Below are 18,404 nucleotides of genomic sequence, written 5' to 3'. Positions count from 1 at the left end.
ATAAATCCACAAAGCATAATTTCATTTGAACATTCGGATTTCACATAAAATTCTCAAATTTCGTAAGAAATTATTCACTGTTCCAAAATCCACTCCGAAAAAATTCACAAAAAATGTTTACACTTTGCACTTACGTCTTCTCCTTATGGCGTCCAAATCAGAAAGAAATATTAACACATTGTAACTCACACTGTCAATTTGACAGTTTAGTTCCGCCCCAAGCGTTAAAAAAGTAAACAACATTATGGCTGGTTCAAAAGAGCGCTGTACGCGTTGCCGGTGTTTCGAATTACAACCAAACTTTACGAAACCCATTTTCAATACTTACTTAACTATGTGTTTGTAAGTTTGGTTTAATTCGGTGCAAAGACACGGCGGGTCCACGTTTTGGCTTATATTTCGACACCCTAGTCATCAATAGGTATGAAAATTACCCCGTATTAAAGCACTTATCAACAGCTTTCATTTGATACCCATATTGTACATACACAACCAAAGGTTACCCGGGTCCACGTTTTGACCTATATCTCGAGACCCTAGTTACGGAGCGGCATGAAAAATACTCTATACTAAAGCATTCACCAACAGCTTCCATTTGATATCCATATTGTACAAACACATCCTAGGGTTACCCGGTCCACGTTTTGGCCTATATCTCGAGACCCTAGTCACGGAACGGTATGAAAAATACTCTATACTATAGAAATCATCAACAGCTTACATTTGCTACCCATATTGTACAAACACATCCTAGGGTTACCCGGGTCCACGTTTTGGCCTATATCTCGAGACCCTAGTCACGGAACGGTATGAAAAATACTCTATACTATAGAAATCATCAACAGCTTCCATTTGCTACCCATATTGTACATACACATCCTAGGGTTACCCGGGTCCACGTTTTGGTCTATTTCTCGAGACCCTGGTATCCGATTCTTAAAATTTCAAAACACAAACCTTTTCCACATGTGTCTCTTCAATGTGGCAAAGTTTGGTTTAAATCGGTTGAGGCATTCTCCGTAAAGTTCATCACAACGAGAAAAACGGCTGAATTTTTATAGGTATATATGTGGCAACCCCCTGCCACTATCATATGATACAGAGAGCAAAAGCTCTCTCAATATTTCCATTAGATCTACCGCTATCGAGTCTCGACATTTATTGTAACTATTGATAGGCAAAGCAATGTGAAAGCAACCGTATGAACATTCTTCTTAGACGACACATCGAAGAGCTCACACGCGTTCGCTACATACATATATAGATTGTAGGATCGAAGGTTGAGTGAGAAAGGATTTATGGCTCAGACAGGGACGAAGCAACATGAGCGAAGACCGTGTTGGTGTTTTTCCCCTACATCACTAACACAATCTTATCGCCAGCCGAAATTCCACACATATTCGCACACTCGCCCAATTAGTCGTTCAGACGGTAACGAAGTGCCATAGGTTGATTTCTTTCGTATATCACCAACATATTCTCAGTTTTGTTGTAAACATATTCTGTCAAATTCGCTCGGAGTCAAATAATGGTATGTTAAAGAGCACATCCCTAGAAATCGTTTCACCAGGGGATTATTGAGCTTTGACTGCTTAAGTATTTGATGACTGCAAAAAATAATCTGGTACTTGGTTTTAAATGGATATACAGTCGGTATTAGTTTAAGTGTAAAGTATGTTTTCTGAAGATTTTAATCAGAACATTAAAATAAAAGCTTATACGTAAAAATCATTTGAAAATGCTCTTAAGTTGAGTCAATATACTATGGTACTTAAGATTCCTAATTCCATTTGATAGACCGAAACTGTAGTCCGTAATTAGCTTTCAAGAGGTTTTTAGTTCGCTATTTTTATTTATTTGTTTTATTTTGCTTTTGTTATATGTAGAAATAGAGCAACAAGTTATTAATTGTTTTTGTATTTAAAAAAATTTTTTTTCTTTGATTTAGAAGTAAAGCCACAAAATCGATAACTTATTCACGCTAGCATTTTAAGGAGTGTCAAATTTAATTTAATAAGGTTTATTTTTATAAATACCTGCCTATCATCGGGTAGTCCCACTATTCATTTAAAAGTATGTCTTTGCACTAACCACTACGATTTCTTGTCGCGTGCAACGCGGTGTGCAAAAATATAAGCCCACCACTATTTTTTTTTATTAAAATATAGTTCATACACAACCAAAATCATATAAAGCAAAGTTTCCAACTTTTTACAAAATGCTTCTATATTTTTCAAAATACACTTTTATAGCCTATTTCAATATGCGGTGTACACTATTCTACTACTACTACTAGAAACTAAAATATTTGTAGACAAAGTATTTCATCTCCCAATGCGTACGGTTGTTGAAAAATCAATAAGCTGTTACAAATTAATTGAAGTGTCATTTGCGCAACAAAGTCAATTAAAAGTACCATAAAAAGCTCATCACGCAATTGAAAAACAAATCAACAAAAAATTAGAATTTTTCTCTTATTCCACTGATACCTTAAATTGATTTTTAAACAAATTCATTAGAAGTCTTATGAAGCGGCAAACACCTTTCGCTATTTGCTGTACAAAAATAGATCAGAAACCTTTAATTAGTACCGAGCACTGAACAAATCTAAAAATGCATCATTAGTCATTTTGTATATTATTTTTCTTTAAATCATTAAGTCTCAAAATCAGTTCACATGCCGACCACAGATGTGTTTCCAAAGTGAAAATAATTAATAATGAATCAAATACTAATTAACAACAACCACAGTCTGCAACTATCCAGCCTTACTAATTACTTTCTAGACGTTTCAGCTTTGTACAACTTCCTGTTTATTGCGAAGCGAAGCTGTGCCCTTAGCTTTTTTCTGCAATATTGTAGGCCTATGTATATGTATATGTGTGCATGTGTATATTTGCATATTTGAATACAAGTCACATTAGCTCATCTTACAAAGCGTCATGTGTTGTGTGTAAATATGTGTAAGTTGCTGCATATCTTTGTGTGCTTGTGCGCTATAATGCCTGCCGTAAGTGGCCAACGCATTCTCACTTTTCCCACTTGAGTGCAAGCTTTGCCGTCAAATCACTTAGTAAGCTGTTAGAAGGTACCCTGCTACTGGTACGCTTGCTAATAAAGCTGATAGTGACATAAACTTCTGATATACCGACATATTGCTCGAGCGCCCTGCAGGAAGTAGGTACGAGTATCTTGTAAAAGCACTCACAGCAGTTGCAGTAGTCAGAAGAAATCGAGTATTTCCTAATTTGCTTTTGCGTTCTTAAAATGGTGGTGACCTAAGACCGCTTTCTCGAACTTTACTTAACCTTAAACGCCACTGCTTATACGCCTTTTGTATAAAAAATGTCCAACTGGCAGTTAGAGTTGCTACAAGTGAATAGATGCGCTGCAAAATAGGCGCGATTTTGACTTTGAAATTATTACACAAAACTAGTTCGGCAAGTTATACGATTAAGTGCTGATATTCTAAATTTTCTCGCTTCAGTTGCTATTGGCAAAACAAAATGGATTTACCAAGGGTTTACTACAATACAAAATATTTTTAAAATGTTTTTTAATCAAGAAAATTAAATTTTTATTTAAGAAAATACAATTTTTAATAGAGAAAATTAATTGAAAATTTAAACCGTTATTACTTTTTTTCGTTTTTTTGTTTTGAAGTAAATAATCGGGATAGTTGGTAAAATTTGATCTCATAATTTTTTGAAAACCCATCAGGTCATGTTTTATAAACCAAATAGAACTGCGTGCATATTTTGGATCGCAGAAAAATTGTGATAAAATAGTATTCGGCAGTAATACCTTAACTCGAGCAAAACAGAGTACGAGATCTCGTTGAGTTCTCAAAGTAAATGCAATAATGGGGAGTTTCTTGCGTAATTTGTGCTGAGGGTGTTGAGGTAGAAAGGAAAATTAAAACGAAGTGTTCTCGCAGGAATAAGAAATTGAAAAGCTATCACTAATGCGGGGTAATTGATTCCACCACTCACCAAGCCACGCATAAAAGGCAATGAAATAAGAATCCTTCTGCTTTCGAGGAATTTAAGATTACTCAAAAGGAGGCGGGAATTGTACGTAGGGAGTCGAGAAGTTTAGAGGAAGAGAAGGACATATTTAAAGAAAACTTTTGAATACACCCATTTTTATCAATAACAAATTTGTGATGACGTCTCCAGATGAATACAGCATATTCCAGCTTTGGACGAATAAAAGATGTATAGAAAATTCAGGGTTCAGGGATCTGTGAAATTAGAACTATTTTGATGAACAAAGCTTCACACAGCATATGATTTAGATATGATAAAATTGATGTCGTTAATGGAAAAAAAGAGGCATCGAAGATTACAAAAAAAGCCTTCGATCTCGTCTGGTACTGGTACTGAAGGGGGAGTACCAGAAATACTGTACGATGTTCGTACTACTTGGAAAACTTTACGCTATAACACTTATTGATATTGAGATGTAGGTGTGACCGAAAACATCATAAGTACCATCTATTGATCTCTAATTGAGCCCAAGAAGCATCTTCAGAAAGAATTCTTAATCGAAGAGCAAAATTTTAGGTTGTCTGCTTAAAATAAGAATCTAGAAAACGAAAAACAGTTGTCAAAATCATAAATAAAAAAAGAATAGAGGTCTTAAGATACTTCCCTAAGGTACGCCAGATTTGGCAAAAAGCAAATAGAACAATCTAATTATTTCACCTTTGCGGACACATAAATTAACATTACCCACCTTAGTTATATGCACATTTGTGTACCTTTATAAAATACTAGCTTATACCCGTGGGTTTCACCCCATATTTCTATCAAAAAGTATGCTATGTAAATAAAACAACTTTAGCTTTTTTAAGTCAGTTTAGGTATTATTTAAAACGATCGGATATACGACATTTTTTGTTACATTATTTTGAGTATAAATAAAAAGGTTTTTCGGTGCGCCAACTCTGGAGCAGGCTACATATAATTGGCCATGAGTTGGTTAGATTGCTAGACTGTTTACTTACCGATAAAGCTTTACCAATAAGAGAATGCATCAATTCAGCAATACCTCTATCGTTGATAATATAAATTCTGTTCTATATCAAATGGTCTAACCCCCATTTTTCTCTAGCTCATATTTTTTCTAGGACTACTAAATACTAACTTCATTAAACTTTTTACCAATTTTTGGTATTCTAATATACCATAAATGCGTCCAGTGATATGCAGCATGAAAAATCCCATTTGTATAGGAGGTGTCACGCCCTATTTCTAGCTATCACCAGTTTTCATGCAGGTGTTAGGTATTAACCTTATATAATCTCTTAACAAATTTCAGTTGTCTAGCCCAAATACTTCCGGAGATATGGACAATAAAAAATTGCATTTATATGGGAGGGGCTAAGCCCCCTTTATCGTTTTTCTCAGTTTTCTTGGAGGTGTTAGGGATTAACCTCATATAACCCCTTACCAAATTTCATTGGCCTAGCCTAAATACTTCCAGAAATACGGACTGTTAAAAATTCCATTTGTATGAGAAGTGCCACACCCCCTATATATGTCAAAATATTTTTTAGCCCATGACCATCCCGGTAAGGTATCCAGTTCGTGTTTCAAATTTGGTTACGATCGGTTTATGCGTTTAAGACGCAAGTCGATCTATGCATATAAAAAATTCCAGTTGTATGGGAGGTGCCACGCCCCCTTTTTCGTTATACGCAGTTTTTCTGGATGTGGGAAGGATTAATGTCATATAACCCCTTACCAAATTTCAGTGGTCTAACGTAAATACTTTCAGAAATACGGACTGTTAAAAAATCCATTTGCATGGGAGGTGCCACGCCCCCTCTTTAGTTATACGCAGTTTTTGTGGATGTGGTAAGGATTAATGCCATATAACCCCTTACCAAATTTCAGTAGTCTAACGTAAATACTTCCAGAAATACGGACTGTTAAAAAATCCATTTGCATGGGAGGTGCCACGCCCCCTATATATATCAAAATATTTTTTAGCCTATGACCATCCCGGTAAGGTATCCAGTTCGTGTTTCAAATTAGGTTACGATCGGTTTATGCGTTTAGGACGCAAGTCGATCTATAGATACATACATAATTTGAATTTTATATACACATATAGATTTTCATAATTTCAAATATATATGTACGTATTTGCAATTATTATGACAGATGTCTCAATTTTCAAAAAACTAACTTTCCTTCAAATTTGTTTTCCAATTTCAGAGAAAAAGATTCCTCCTCATAGGTGTCGCGCTGATCGGCCCCGGCCTAAGGGGCCATGACGCGTTGGCCCTTTCATTATTTATTATTGCTCTCGGTGGCAGTATTCTGTGTACCGGGTGTCATAGCGTTGCGCGACGAACGCAATAGGACCATACTCAATGTTGGCTATCTAACAGCCATTACCGGTGAACTAATGGACAAGCAGGGTCTGGCCATTTCAGGTGCACTCACAATGGCTTTAGATGAGGTAAAATGAAATTTAGTGTGTTCTTTATATTTAATAATTAATTCTTATCCGATTGTATTGTTGTAGATCAACAACGATACCAACTTGCTGCCAAATGTTAAATTGCAGTTGCGCTGGAATGACACAAAAGGTGACACGGTGACTGCTACCAAAGCCATAACCGAAATGATATGCGATGGCATTGTGACGATATTCGGTCCAGAGGGTCATTGCTATGTGGAGGCTATAGTATCGCAAAGTCGTAACATTCCAATGATATCATATGTGAGTGTTATTATTTTTTATTTATAAACCTTGCAGGGTCATATGGCCAGTGTAGTTCGAAGTTTTTACTGCCACGAAGACATCTCAAAGAAAATCACATGAACCTCTTTAAATGCATTTCTGTTGCTTAAGTCTTTCACTTGCTAATCATGTAAATGCGAACACTTCTCCTTTGCTCGGGAACTCTTGTATGTTATGAAAGTGATTTTCCACTTAGTGAAACCTATCAAGTGGCAAATGCGTGACTTCTCCTTGCCGCTGCCGTATGTAAGTTCACATATACTCACATACACATACACATACATATTTCAATTATGCAAATGTCACAGACTGTGCGTTCTACTAGAAGGTTGTGTATAATTTCCTTACTTATTACTCTTGCCATCCGTGTCAATAGATGAGTGGCTAAGGAAGTCGGAAGCCGTTTTCTGTGGCATCGTTTTGATGATAGCAGGTGTGGCTGACAGGATGTGGGTTTTTATTTATTAAATAAACCTCAAAGTGAATATTAATGTGGAAAAGAGTTTACAGCGTGAATAGCTGACGACCTAAGCATATAAAGAAGAAGAAACAAAAAGGAAGAAAAGAGGGGGATCAGGGCAGACACTGCTAGAAATCGGCTCACTCCTGGCACAGAGTTTTTGATGGCTGTGGGACTATGACTAGCTTACGTTTGATATACCCGACTTAAACAGATGCACTGGAAGGCACTACAAGACAACTTTTTCAAGTTATTTTCGTTTGTGCTGCACTAGTCCACGGAAAGAAAAGGAAATATAAAGATAATGGGGTGATCGTTCCCAAGGCAGTCAGTTCTACGTTATCGTAACGACCCGCGTTTATATCGGGGCGAGGACTATCACTCCAGCAGCATCCCCCGTAATTGTATGGGGACTACAACAACAACATAATAGGGTGATATTCTTTATTTATGGTTGTTTCGAAAACGTTAAAGAATAATTTTCAGGTGTAACTATTGCGTAGATATCCAATTGATTAGCGCACCTCCTTTTGCACATTTGCCTTTTTGTGACATATGGAATTAAAAAATGATAACTATTTTTAAAGAAAAACTTTTTATCGCCCGTCTAAAGAAAATTATGTGGGTAGTATATTTTGTGAACTACGAGTATTCAAACTAAATTTATCAAACCAGTTCCATTATGTAGAAATTTGTACTTGAATCTGAATTTTATAAAATCTTTGGGATACTCCAGTAGCATCTGTTTCTACCACCTCAGAATGTATAGAATGTACATGATGCACACATCTCAGTCACTTTTTCAGGAGGACCCATAGCTATTTGCACCTTGCATACCTATGTCATAGAAATTTCCAAACCTTTAATATTTTGCGAACTATTCAACCGAAAGTCTGCAATGGTATTGGTTGGTTGGTTGGTTAAAGTGGTGATTCTTCCAGAATCCAACTAGTGCTTCCGCGCCATTTTGTTGCCACATCCTTGTTACCAACTTGTTTAACGGTTATTTACAGCATAACTATATCCAGTCTGTGCGGTTAAGGAACCTTATTAGGTTGTTAACGTCTAAGCCAGATAGTTGTTCGAGATTCTCGAACAGCGGTTGACCCAGGGTTAACATTCTGACCTTCCATAGGGCAGGGCATTCACAGAAAAAATGGAAGAATGTCTCCTTTTTCTCCGGTTAATTGCAACTGTGACAGTATGTATTGTGAGGGATACCCATTTTGGCTGCTTGTTCTCCGACAGACCAAAAGCCAGTTATGACTGCCGTTAGTCTCCAGGCGCCCCGTAGTTTCATTCTTATTAATGCCGACGATTGCTTGAGGTTGTAGGTGGGCCATAACGTTCTGCTAATTTTGCATTTCGTCTGGACTTTCCACCTACAGTCCGCGATTCGGAGGTATTTTTGGGAAATTGTACTCTTGACTGCACCCAATGGTGTGAGTACCGATTCTGCAAGAGCGTTATTCATTGCAGATCCCCCTCTTGCCAGTTCATCTGCTTTTTCGTTACCTTCAATGTTCCGATGTCCCGGGACCCAGAATAAAGTAACTTTATGGTTTTCACTCAAGATGGTGAAGCTATTCCTACTTTGGACTTTAGAGGTTGTTGTAGCCTGGATTGCAGCTTGGCTATCCGAGAGAATAGCGATATTTCCCTTAAAAGAGAAATCTGCGATTAGTAGCCTACAGGCTTCCCCAATTGCCAGTACTTCCGCCTGGAAGACACTGCTGGTATTAGGGAGACGCACAGATTTCTCAATTTTAAGTCTGTGAGAATATATACCAGCTCCAACACCGCAGCCCATTTTACTTCCACAGCCCATTTTACTTCCATCCGTATAAACTGTAGTGTCGAAGTTGTTTAGAGAGAATTCCTTATTCCATTCTTCCTTAGTTGGAAAGAGAGTGGCAAAATTCCTATTGAAAGTTACCGTCGGGACGATGTAGTCAGTTCTCACCGAGATTAACTGAGTTTGTCGTTTTCTCTCCAGCCACCCGCTTCATTTAACCTAAATGCACTCATGGTTGCCGTCTTCTTTATCTGTAGGTCTATTGGAATAAAGTGTGTCAGTGCATTGAGAGCCTCTCTAGGACATGATCTGATTGCACCGACAGTTATTGCACAGGCTGATCTTTGTATTCTGCCGAGTAGTTTGGTATTGTACTCTCTCCCTAGAGCGTTCCACCAAACTACCGAACCATACGATAAAATAGGTCGTATAACCGTCTTATACAGCCACAATGTATGCTTAGATTGAATACCCCATCTTCTTCCAAGCATACGTTTACAGGCATATAAAGCAATTTCTGCCTTCCTTACCCGTTCTTCAACATTTAATTTCTAATGGTATTACACCACACGAAAAAATTACAAGACCAACTAAATTTTTTATATTTTTATTATCAGTTTTAATGATAAATGTTTTAAAAAGATCCAGCATACATGTCACGAAACTTAAATTAATTATTGGAAAGAAAAGTAAAATCTATGAACGAAAGAAGTATAAGACCACTGTTATTATATCTGAAACAAACAAATAGATTTCTTGGGGTTAGTTTATAATTTAGAGCCTACTAATTTGCGTTGGATCCTCCTTTGATTATGAGTTCTTGAAGGCGTCGAGGCATCGATTTAGTTATTTTTTTAATAATATTTTGATAAATTGTCTACCATTCGACATTAATCGCGCTTCTAAGGGCTTTAGCGCAATTAAACTCTCTTCCATTCTTGAAAACCGATGGAGGAAGTATTGCCGATACATTTTCGATTGGGTTAAGGTCACGCTTGTAGGCGGGCCATTCTAAAATTGGTGTTTTTTTTTTTGCTGCCAAAAACTCTTTTATTGCTTTGCGAGCATGAACAGCTGCGTTGCCATGCTGGAAAATGCACTCCTCATCGAAATTATCACAAAAAAAACGTAATAAGAATTTAACCTAGAAGTTCTATATTCCTGACATAATTCATTTTTGAGAATATGAAACATATAAGCGTTTTGTATTTGGTACTAATAGCTGTCCAAACAGAACACCCTCCGAAATTACGAGTCCCCCTCAATCGCCATTTTTTTTCCGTTTATTGCATCATATATTTGAGAGCCATCTGGTCCATCCAGATTGATTTTTTTTTTCATCGGAAAAAATTACTCTTTTCCATTCATCTTCCCAACATTGGTACTTTTCTTTTACTTACTTTTACTTTTGGTACTTCGCTATGTTTTGGCTTTCTACTACTTCTGTGGGTACATCCGTACTTTTCTTTTAATTTAAATTTTTTCGTGCGGTGTATATAGAAGAGTAAGTAGTAATAACGTAAGTCCACCGTGCAACCATTTTTGAAATCCGATTTTCGAAATACTCTACAGATGCATCCGTCTCTACATATACATTCATATACCTCTTACACTTCGTAAACGAAATTCAAAAGTCAGTAAGTACTCAATACTCAGTGCTCAATGCGTGTCGCCATTTTTCAATTCACTAATCAAACCCATTTTCTTGTAATGAGATGCCACAGATAAAGAAACAGATACCGCAATATTTGTTGTTTTTTAACACAGCATAAAATCAGTTGCTTAATTCTCCATACTTATTTTATATCAAAAAACGAGAGAGATGTAAAATTCAATTTCACCCAAACTTGCGAGTGGATTTCCTCTCTGCTTTTTAGTAGATACATTTACATTTATCGATGGGTCAGCTATCAAATGTATGTATCTCTGTATCCATGCTGGTTTGCTTGTCTGCATGTTTATATTCACATGCCTTTGAATATTTTTAATCTGCCAGATAGAGCATTAAATGTGTCAGAAAATTTTCTACTCCGCGTACTGAGACCTTTTTACTTTTGTTCTGAAAGGCCATGGACTGCTCTGCCACTGCGTTTCGTTGGGATTGGGCTCCTGTACAGTCTCGTGCTTTCTGTAATTCGTTTTTTACAAATTACTTTACAATCAAATTAAAATGTGAAAGGAAAAGGTTCGTCCCTTTCCGGCAGGGGAGAAGCCCTTTGACAAACGGGCAATACTGTGTTTTCATATTTTGTTTGAGTTTGATTGATACTGTGTTACTTGGCCTCAGTTATTTGCACACTGAATCATTTGCAATGTCTGTTTGGGCAAATAAGCGAACTGTAAATGATTTGAAATCCGGGTTACCAGTTTGCTCAAAACTAATGGCCGACCGGCTTTGAAATTGAGTAAAACGGTTAAAACAACGTTTCTTCATATAACTGAAAATAAAAAAAAAATTAGAAAATTAAAAAAATAATAATAAAAATAAAAAAATCTAAAACCATTAAAAAAACTTTAAAACAGTTTTAAAAAATTTAAAAGTAAATAAAAGAGAATGAACTTAATAAAACAATATAAAAAAATAGGAAAACAATATGAAATAAAATTCAGCTAAGATTAAATAGAAATAATAAAAAACAAACGAAAAAGTTAAATAAAATATTAGCAAACTTCATAATAAATACAATTGACGCTTTCCATTTCAATTCAACCGGGCTATTCGGGTCATGTTCTTCGATTTCGATGTAACTCAAATATGCTGCTCTCTGGTCAAAATAATAAGACACTTATTTTTTTGTTTACCCGAAAAAATTTTGTTTCAAGAGTTATCGGCAATTTTGTTTTTCGGCTCAAAATCGATTTTTTTTAATTATATGAGAAAATTTTTTTTTAAATGCCCATAACTTAGTCAAAAATGAACCGATTTTAATAATTCTGGGTTCAAAATGATCGTCATTACTTACACGAGCGAGAAACAATTGCAAAAAGTAGTTGAAAATTTTTTATTTAGCAAAAAAGAAAAAAAATTGAAATTTTTTCGAAATTTAATATTTCAAAAAGTGTATTTTGTTTTTTTTTAATAACTTTTTTCAAATCAAGAGGACACTTCGAACTTCAATTGAGCTGGGCTTATGTCAACAAGCCTCAGACTCTTGCAATATCCGTCAAGAATCTGAGGACCTATCGCCGGAAGTTTTGGCCAAAGTGATGGAAAATGCCATAAAAAGGGCTCGAATGGCAATCAACTGTGGCGGCGGCCATTTACATGGCATCATATTCTCGACTTGATGTAAAAAAAATTAAAAGACCAAATAAAAATAATCCACAAGAAGAATCAAAGTTTTCCATTTTTTTTTTTTAAATTACAGCCAAAAAACATCGCAAGGTTACTTTTGCGCCACCTTGTATATGTATGTAGAATACGCATGCAAAAATAGATTTCGAACACTCCATATTTGGAGAAAAAGCGCAAACCCGTCAATTCTCAGAGAAACCAATTATCAAAACTCAACAAGCATTTTAATCACTTAAGATTTGCACTTTATTATATCAAAATTTAACGGGCTATAAAATTGCGCACGCTCCTTTTTGTTTTTAATTCTGAATGAAATGTTTGGAATTTTGATGAAAGATTGGCTATTTCTTTTGGCATTTTTAGATTGTATTTAATTCTGCATCTAAGAATAGTTTCGAAACGGTTAAAAGCACTGCTCTCGCATTGGAAGTTCATTCCTTGACCAGAAAGGCCGTTCGATGCCAAAAAAATATTTCCTATCCCGTCATGTTAAACCACCTCGATGTTTTGACACACCTAATCGATTTTCTAAATTCTGCCACAGGTTCTTTCTATCAGGCTTACCAGTTTGAAAAACGCGTCAATAATCCGAGAGTTGGTGTAAGAAGACGTCACGTCTGTTTATAAGTATAACCCCTTGTGAAGATTGGAGGGATGAAATGGAACTTTGAAATGTTCTCTGCCCTTCAAGTAAGACCATTGCCATTGCCATGACTGCATATAGTTTCGTACATATATGTACTTATATATGAATAGGTAGAATGTTTAGGAATATCGCCAGCTCACACCACAAGTGAGAGTTAGTCTTTAAGGTAGTAGTCTGGTAGCTTACACGTTTTTTGAGGCCATGTTTGGGACATTTTTTGGAAGGGAAAATAAAATTCAATCGGTTTGATTTTCTGATATGTTATTGAGGGAATCAGAAGGTGTACAAACAAATTTTTTTTTTAATGTTTTGATACTATTTTTGTACACTGCAGCAAGCGGCAAAAAAAAGAGGTACAGTGGCTGGCCGGCGTGATTTCGTCACTTGTGGTCATCTGAAACAGAAAAGGCAAATTGCTTATTAATCAGTGTGCTTGTCGTTCTGGCGGGTAGTAAGATCAAATAATTTTGACATAAAATAACAAAATGGCGGACTTCGTAAGAAAATTGCCTTTTTTTAAAGTGGAAATCGGACTAAAAAATGGAAAGTTAGGAACGAAATAAATTAAATCTACTACCCGCCAGAACTATTGATGTGCAGAAAAACATATCTAAATTTCAGCTCAATCCGTTAGATATAAAATTTGTTTTCACGACGGCCATCCGGAAAAACATTGTTTTGAGAAAAACGCATTTAAAGTTTTAGCAATTGAGTCGCGCAAGTACGAGCCGCTCTCATGTATGTGCTATAATTTCGTCAATATTTCGAATTTCGGTCTAAAATTTGTACAGTATATTACCAATATATCGCATTTTCAAAATATGTAAAAAAACGAAATTCGAAATTTTCAAAATAAGTTACTAGACTACTATCTTAAACTGTTGTTGTCCTCCATTCTTACCAATCGCACTCTTACAAGGGTAAAATGCTTTAAAGGCTTTTCGATTTAACTTTTCGAGGAATGCTTACAGTCGAGAAAATTTCCAGAAATTTCGTCTTTCGACAGTTTTAGATTTGTGGTATTAAGTGATGGATTTCTCAGGTTTTGAGTAGGACCGATTCAGGTTTTGAAGTGCTCCTGTTCTACTTAGCTCATTTCACTACGTAGTTTTTTCTCTTCTTACTCCAGACTCCATAAAGTAAGTAATAAAAATAAGCCTCAGCAAACTCACACATCCTTATTGTGTAATCCACTTTCACGAATTCGTGGCTTCACTATATACTTAGGCACAGCTGAGCTGTATCATTCCATTTATCATAATGTAATTTGTTTTCCTACTTTTGGCGTTTTTTTTTCTACGTCATTACTTATACAGTCTATTATTATTATAAATAAGTATTTCTCACTTAAAATTGTTATTGTTTTTCTTTCTTCCTTTTCCCAGAAATGTGCTGAATACAGAGCATCTGCGATACCGACATTTGCACGCACCGAGCCGCCAGATACGCAGGTAAGTCGGCCTAGCACCAACAAAGCAACATAAAATCACACTAAAGCGGCTGAAGCTGCATGTCAACGCAAATAGGCAGGACTTTTTAAAAACAATCGATGAAAACTAGTTAATGCCCGGCGTACGTGTTAGCCAAACAATATATGGCTAAAGCAAAAAATAGAAAGAAAACAAAACACGTTCATCCATGTCCTTCTGCTGACGCTTGCATTTTCTCGCCAATTGTTTGCTGATCATGACTCCATCACCCACATCCCGCATTTGCGTAGCAAGTAGTTACACAGCACTCGTGCCAGGAATAACTTTACATGTCGTACCTTAAGCTGACCGAATCAGTGAATGTGGATAGATGTGTGTGTGTGTGCGCGTGAATTTAAATACCTTAAGCTACTGCAAGCGTGTGTAATGTCTGTGGGTCGATACTCGGTTGGCTAATGCTTTTAAAAATTCATAAACTGTTAACGAGCCGTCATAGTTGATGACCGCTGGGCAGCCTTGTCTGCTCCTTTATCCTTTGCCAGCTCAGCTGTAACTGTTTTGCATCCTTAAGTTGCTTTTTCTGCGTTTGAGCATACTTTTGTGCGTTTATCTGTTTGCTTTAGAGCGGTGGATGGGTGAGATGGTTTTTGGAAAAGCGAAAAGCAGAATTGTTACAAAATTTGCTCTAGTGGTGTTTAACAGATGTTCTGTTTGCTTTAATTCTGATTAAGTGTTTTTTATCTGATTGGAAAAAGTCGTTTGTGCAGGAAAAACATGTGGAGTATGCTAAAGGTTTGAGCTATACCATACTTGAAATTACTCATAATGGCCCTCACAAATGAGTATACAGAACTGAATTCAATATGAAATTTGCTCTGGTTGATCTGAGTAAACTTGTTAAGTTTTCTATGTGGTTTGTCGTGGTTTTCATTTATTTATCGTTCTCATATAGTTATATTGCATGCAGTTAAAGCCTATATTTTCATGAAATAGCTGGTTACGCGAGTGCTTTGAGGTATGTTGCTGCTGCGGAGTGGTGTACACTGTTTTCATGGAAGTCGAGTGTATCTACTTTTCTCCCGATGGTCTAGCCGTTCTTCTGGTTTTATCTAATCAAGTCTATTTCAGCAGCTAGACGCTCTGGTAAAAAACTTTCAAGCGTGTTTTCAGTTTTATTCGAGCATCCATAATTTCGAACGGAAGAAGGAATGATGACTTCGAGAATTTGCGGTTAAATTAACCGGCGGATTTATATATGGCCAAGGACCATCACTCCAGCAGCATTTCCGGAACATGGGTGGGGAATGTTTATGCTGCTGCAACAACAACAAAAACAACTGATGCAATTCATCACGTAGGTCATATCTGAACTTGCTACACCCGCACGCTAAGCAAAAAAAAAAAAAAATACCAGTCTAACGGTTAGACGGGATAGAAGTGAAACCTTCCGTAAGACAAACTGAGAGAGAATAAGACGAAAGCAGCATTAGGAGCGGGATAATTATAGGTTCATTATAATATTGCTCTAAAGTTCATATTTTATTTTCTTCATTTTATTTTATTCATCCTCAATGTTTTCAATTTCAACAAATGATACGAGTGGCTTATGATAGATAAAATATGATACAAATGCTTTGGTTTCGATGTTGTCAAAAAAAATACCCAAACGGACCGAAGAAACAGACTTACAAATTTCTTCCATTTTCGTCTACTTGTATTCATATAAAAATTTATGTCTCTTCCCACCAAAGCTAAATATATTTGTATATTTTTTCTTGTATTTATTCAAGGCTGAAATCCCGGCGGTACTGCAATACCGGGCCAACCCGTGGCAGAGGTGGAGAGCAAGCCCCTAAAACACTCCGCGCATTTCCAAAAATTAGTTTAACATTTGTTGTCCTCCGATGGAGGATCTATCATCAGATGTTAAGCTGATAGGAACAGATACCACACTATCTACTTCAATAGATTTTCTAATAAACCTTTTGAGAATTACACGCTCACAAAAATTAATGTACGAAATATTTATACCGATTCACTTAAACTGACTTTCAGTATCTAAACCAAAAAACTGTTTTCAATAAATAATCAGAAATGTCCTACAATGCAAATTTCAAAAAAAAAAATTCCATTTTCGTCTACATGTATTCATATAAAAATTTATGGCTCTTCCCACCAAAGCTAAATGTATTAGTATATTTTTTCTTGTATTTATTCAAGGCTGAAAATCCCGGCGGTACTGCAATACCGGGTCAACCCGTGGCAGAGGCGGAGCAAGCCCCTAAAACACTCCGCCCATTTCCAAAAATCAGTTTAACATTTGTTGTCCTCCGATGGAGGATCTATCAGATGTTAAGCTGATAAACACACTACCTAGTCAATACATTTTAAATAATAAACCTAATAAACCTTTTGAGAATTACACGCTCACAAAAATTATTTATATCAACATATAATATAACGCTTCGTAACTAAATAACTTTTAGGCCAGCGACGACAGCATGGCGCAATACCAATTCTCACCGCATGGATGCCTAATGGAGAGCTGTAGCTTCGTTAGCTTTAAAAGTCCACTTTTCCCTGTTAGCCTGGTAGTCAAGGGAACTGCAATTTTCTCATTTCGGGAGGAAACCTATCGTATCTCTTGTCTAGTTGGTTCAACAGCCAAACAGTTTCCTACATTGTCGCTGTAACCAGGTAGCCATATGAGCTCAATTTCGAAGTATTCGGATGCGATCAAAGGGAAATCAGAGATTTCCTGACTAGTTTCGAGCGCACTTTCAGCGAACCTAGGGTCCTAATCGTTGCTTGGCTGTCGGAATTTACTTTCTTGACAGTTGTCAACGAAGTGAGTAGTCAAACAACCTCCCCCAACCTTTGCGTCCAACTTTGAGTCATCTGTGAATAGAGTCATTAGGCCGTGCCCTCAATTACTGCATCCCCACCACTCTTCCCTTGAAATAATTATTATATGAACTGAAAAAGTATAGCCTAACAAAAAACCGAAAACAAAAAACAACAACAACAAAATTTACGTATAAAAAAGTCCATTTATTCAAGCGACTTAGGATTACTAATGCAAATCTCCAGCCACAATTCATTTACATGGATTAACAGCGACAAAAACATTGATATGAAATGAAAAATTCTCAGTTTACATACATCCACACCAATTCAGTCATACATTCACATGCATCGCCTACTTGCAATCGCTTTTTTCATACCAATTTTAATGCTTCATTTTCTATTTGTTACGTAGGTGATTAAGTCGGTGATTTCGTTATTGCGTTACTATGGCTGGAAAAAGTTCTCCATTTTGCATGATGAGCTGTGGACCACTGTCGCTGATTTGCTCAAAGAACAGGCCACCAAGAGGAATATGACAATAAATCACAAGGAAGCGTTTCTAACAAATATGCCAAAATGCTGCGCCCTAGGGTTGCCATGCTGTCGCACGAGTTTTTGGTATCAGGTGAGTTAAGAAGTGGTGTTCGAGTGAATATTTTATGAATGTACAAATACACACACACCTGTACTGCTCGCGTAGGTTGATAAAAACTTCGATGTAGTAGCACAGACATGTGGATATAAACAAATAACTCTATTTTCTAAAGTGAATGGGTGGAAACAACACAAAAATGGTAAAGTCGAGTCCAAGCAATCATTTGTCTGTCGGTCTTCTTGTTAAAATTTCTGTAATAAAATAGTTCAATTATTTGCACAATTTTAGGAAAGGTATGTCTTCGAATTAATTGCGAAATATATATTAACTTCATTCAAGCGGCTCCATTGGTGGTTTCTGCAGTAGCCCATTCAGCCAACACAGTTCTCCACATTTAAAACTTTTGAAAGAGACTCGGCTGAGTTCTTTCAAACACAAAACTAAATATGACCTCTGCCCTTTAAAAAGATAAACCACTTTCATTAATTACGTACTTTGGCATTAACTTTTGTTGCCATTAAAACTTTGCGCATAACAACCGGTGTATAAAATTTTAAGCACTGGGCTGAATTGTGTTATC

At 36.4% G+C, this 18,404-nt stretch overlaps 1 protein-coding gene, 1 non-coding gene and 1 pseudogene across 3 annotated transcripts in view; 1 reads left to right on the top strand and 2 right to left on the bottom strand.

The window, feature by feature from the left end:
• Window positions 1-18,404, top strand: part of LOC129242606 (receptor-type guanylate cyclase Gyc76C-like) — a 153,565-nt gene that overhangs the window by 119,344 nt on the left and 15,817 nt on the right. For both annotated transcript variants that reach the window (XM_054879357.1, XM_054879358.1), the window contains 4 exons: window positions 6,225-6,471; window positions 6,538-6,735; window positions 14,338-14,403; window positions 17,642-17,854. In XM_054879357.1, the coding sequence (XP_054735332.1) occupies window positions 6,280-6,471; window positions 6,538-6,735; window positions 14,338-14,403; window positions 17,642-17,854 (669 nt within the window). In that variant the 5' untranslated portion in view covers window positions 6,225-6,279. The remainder of the gene's footprint in view (window positions 1-6,224; window positions 6,472-6,537; window positions 6,736-14,337; window positions 14,404-17,641; window positions 17,855-18,404) is intronic.
• Window positions 16,164-16,354, bottom strand: LOC129243177 (U2 spliceosomal RNA). The gene has a single exon (XR_008582258.1). It is a non-coding gene; the product is annotated as a U2 spliceosomal RNA (small nuclear RNA).
• On the bottom strand, window positions 16,594-16,778 carry LOC129243195 (U2 spliceosomal RNA; annotated as a pseudogene).

This window comes from Anastrepha obliqua, chromosome 3 (genome assembly GCF_027943255.1).
Source record: "Anastrepha obliqua isolate idAnaObli1 chromosome 3, idAnaObli1_1.0, whole genome shotgun sequence".
In the NCBI taxonomy this organism is placed as follows: Eukaryota; Metazoa; Arthropoda; class Insecta; order Diptera; family Tephritidae; genus Anastrepha; species Anastrepha obliqua.
This window is presented reverse-complemented; position numbering and strand designations above follow the sequence as displayed.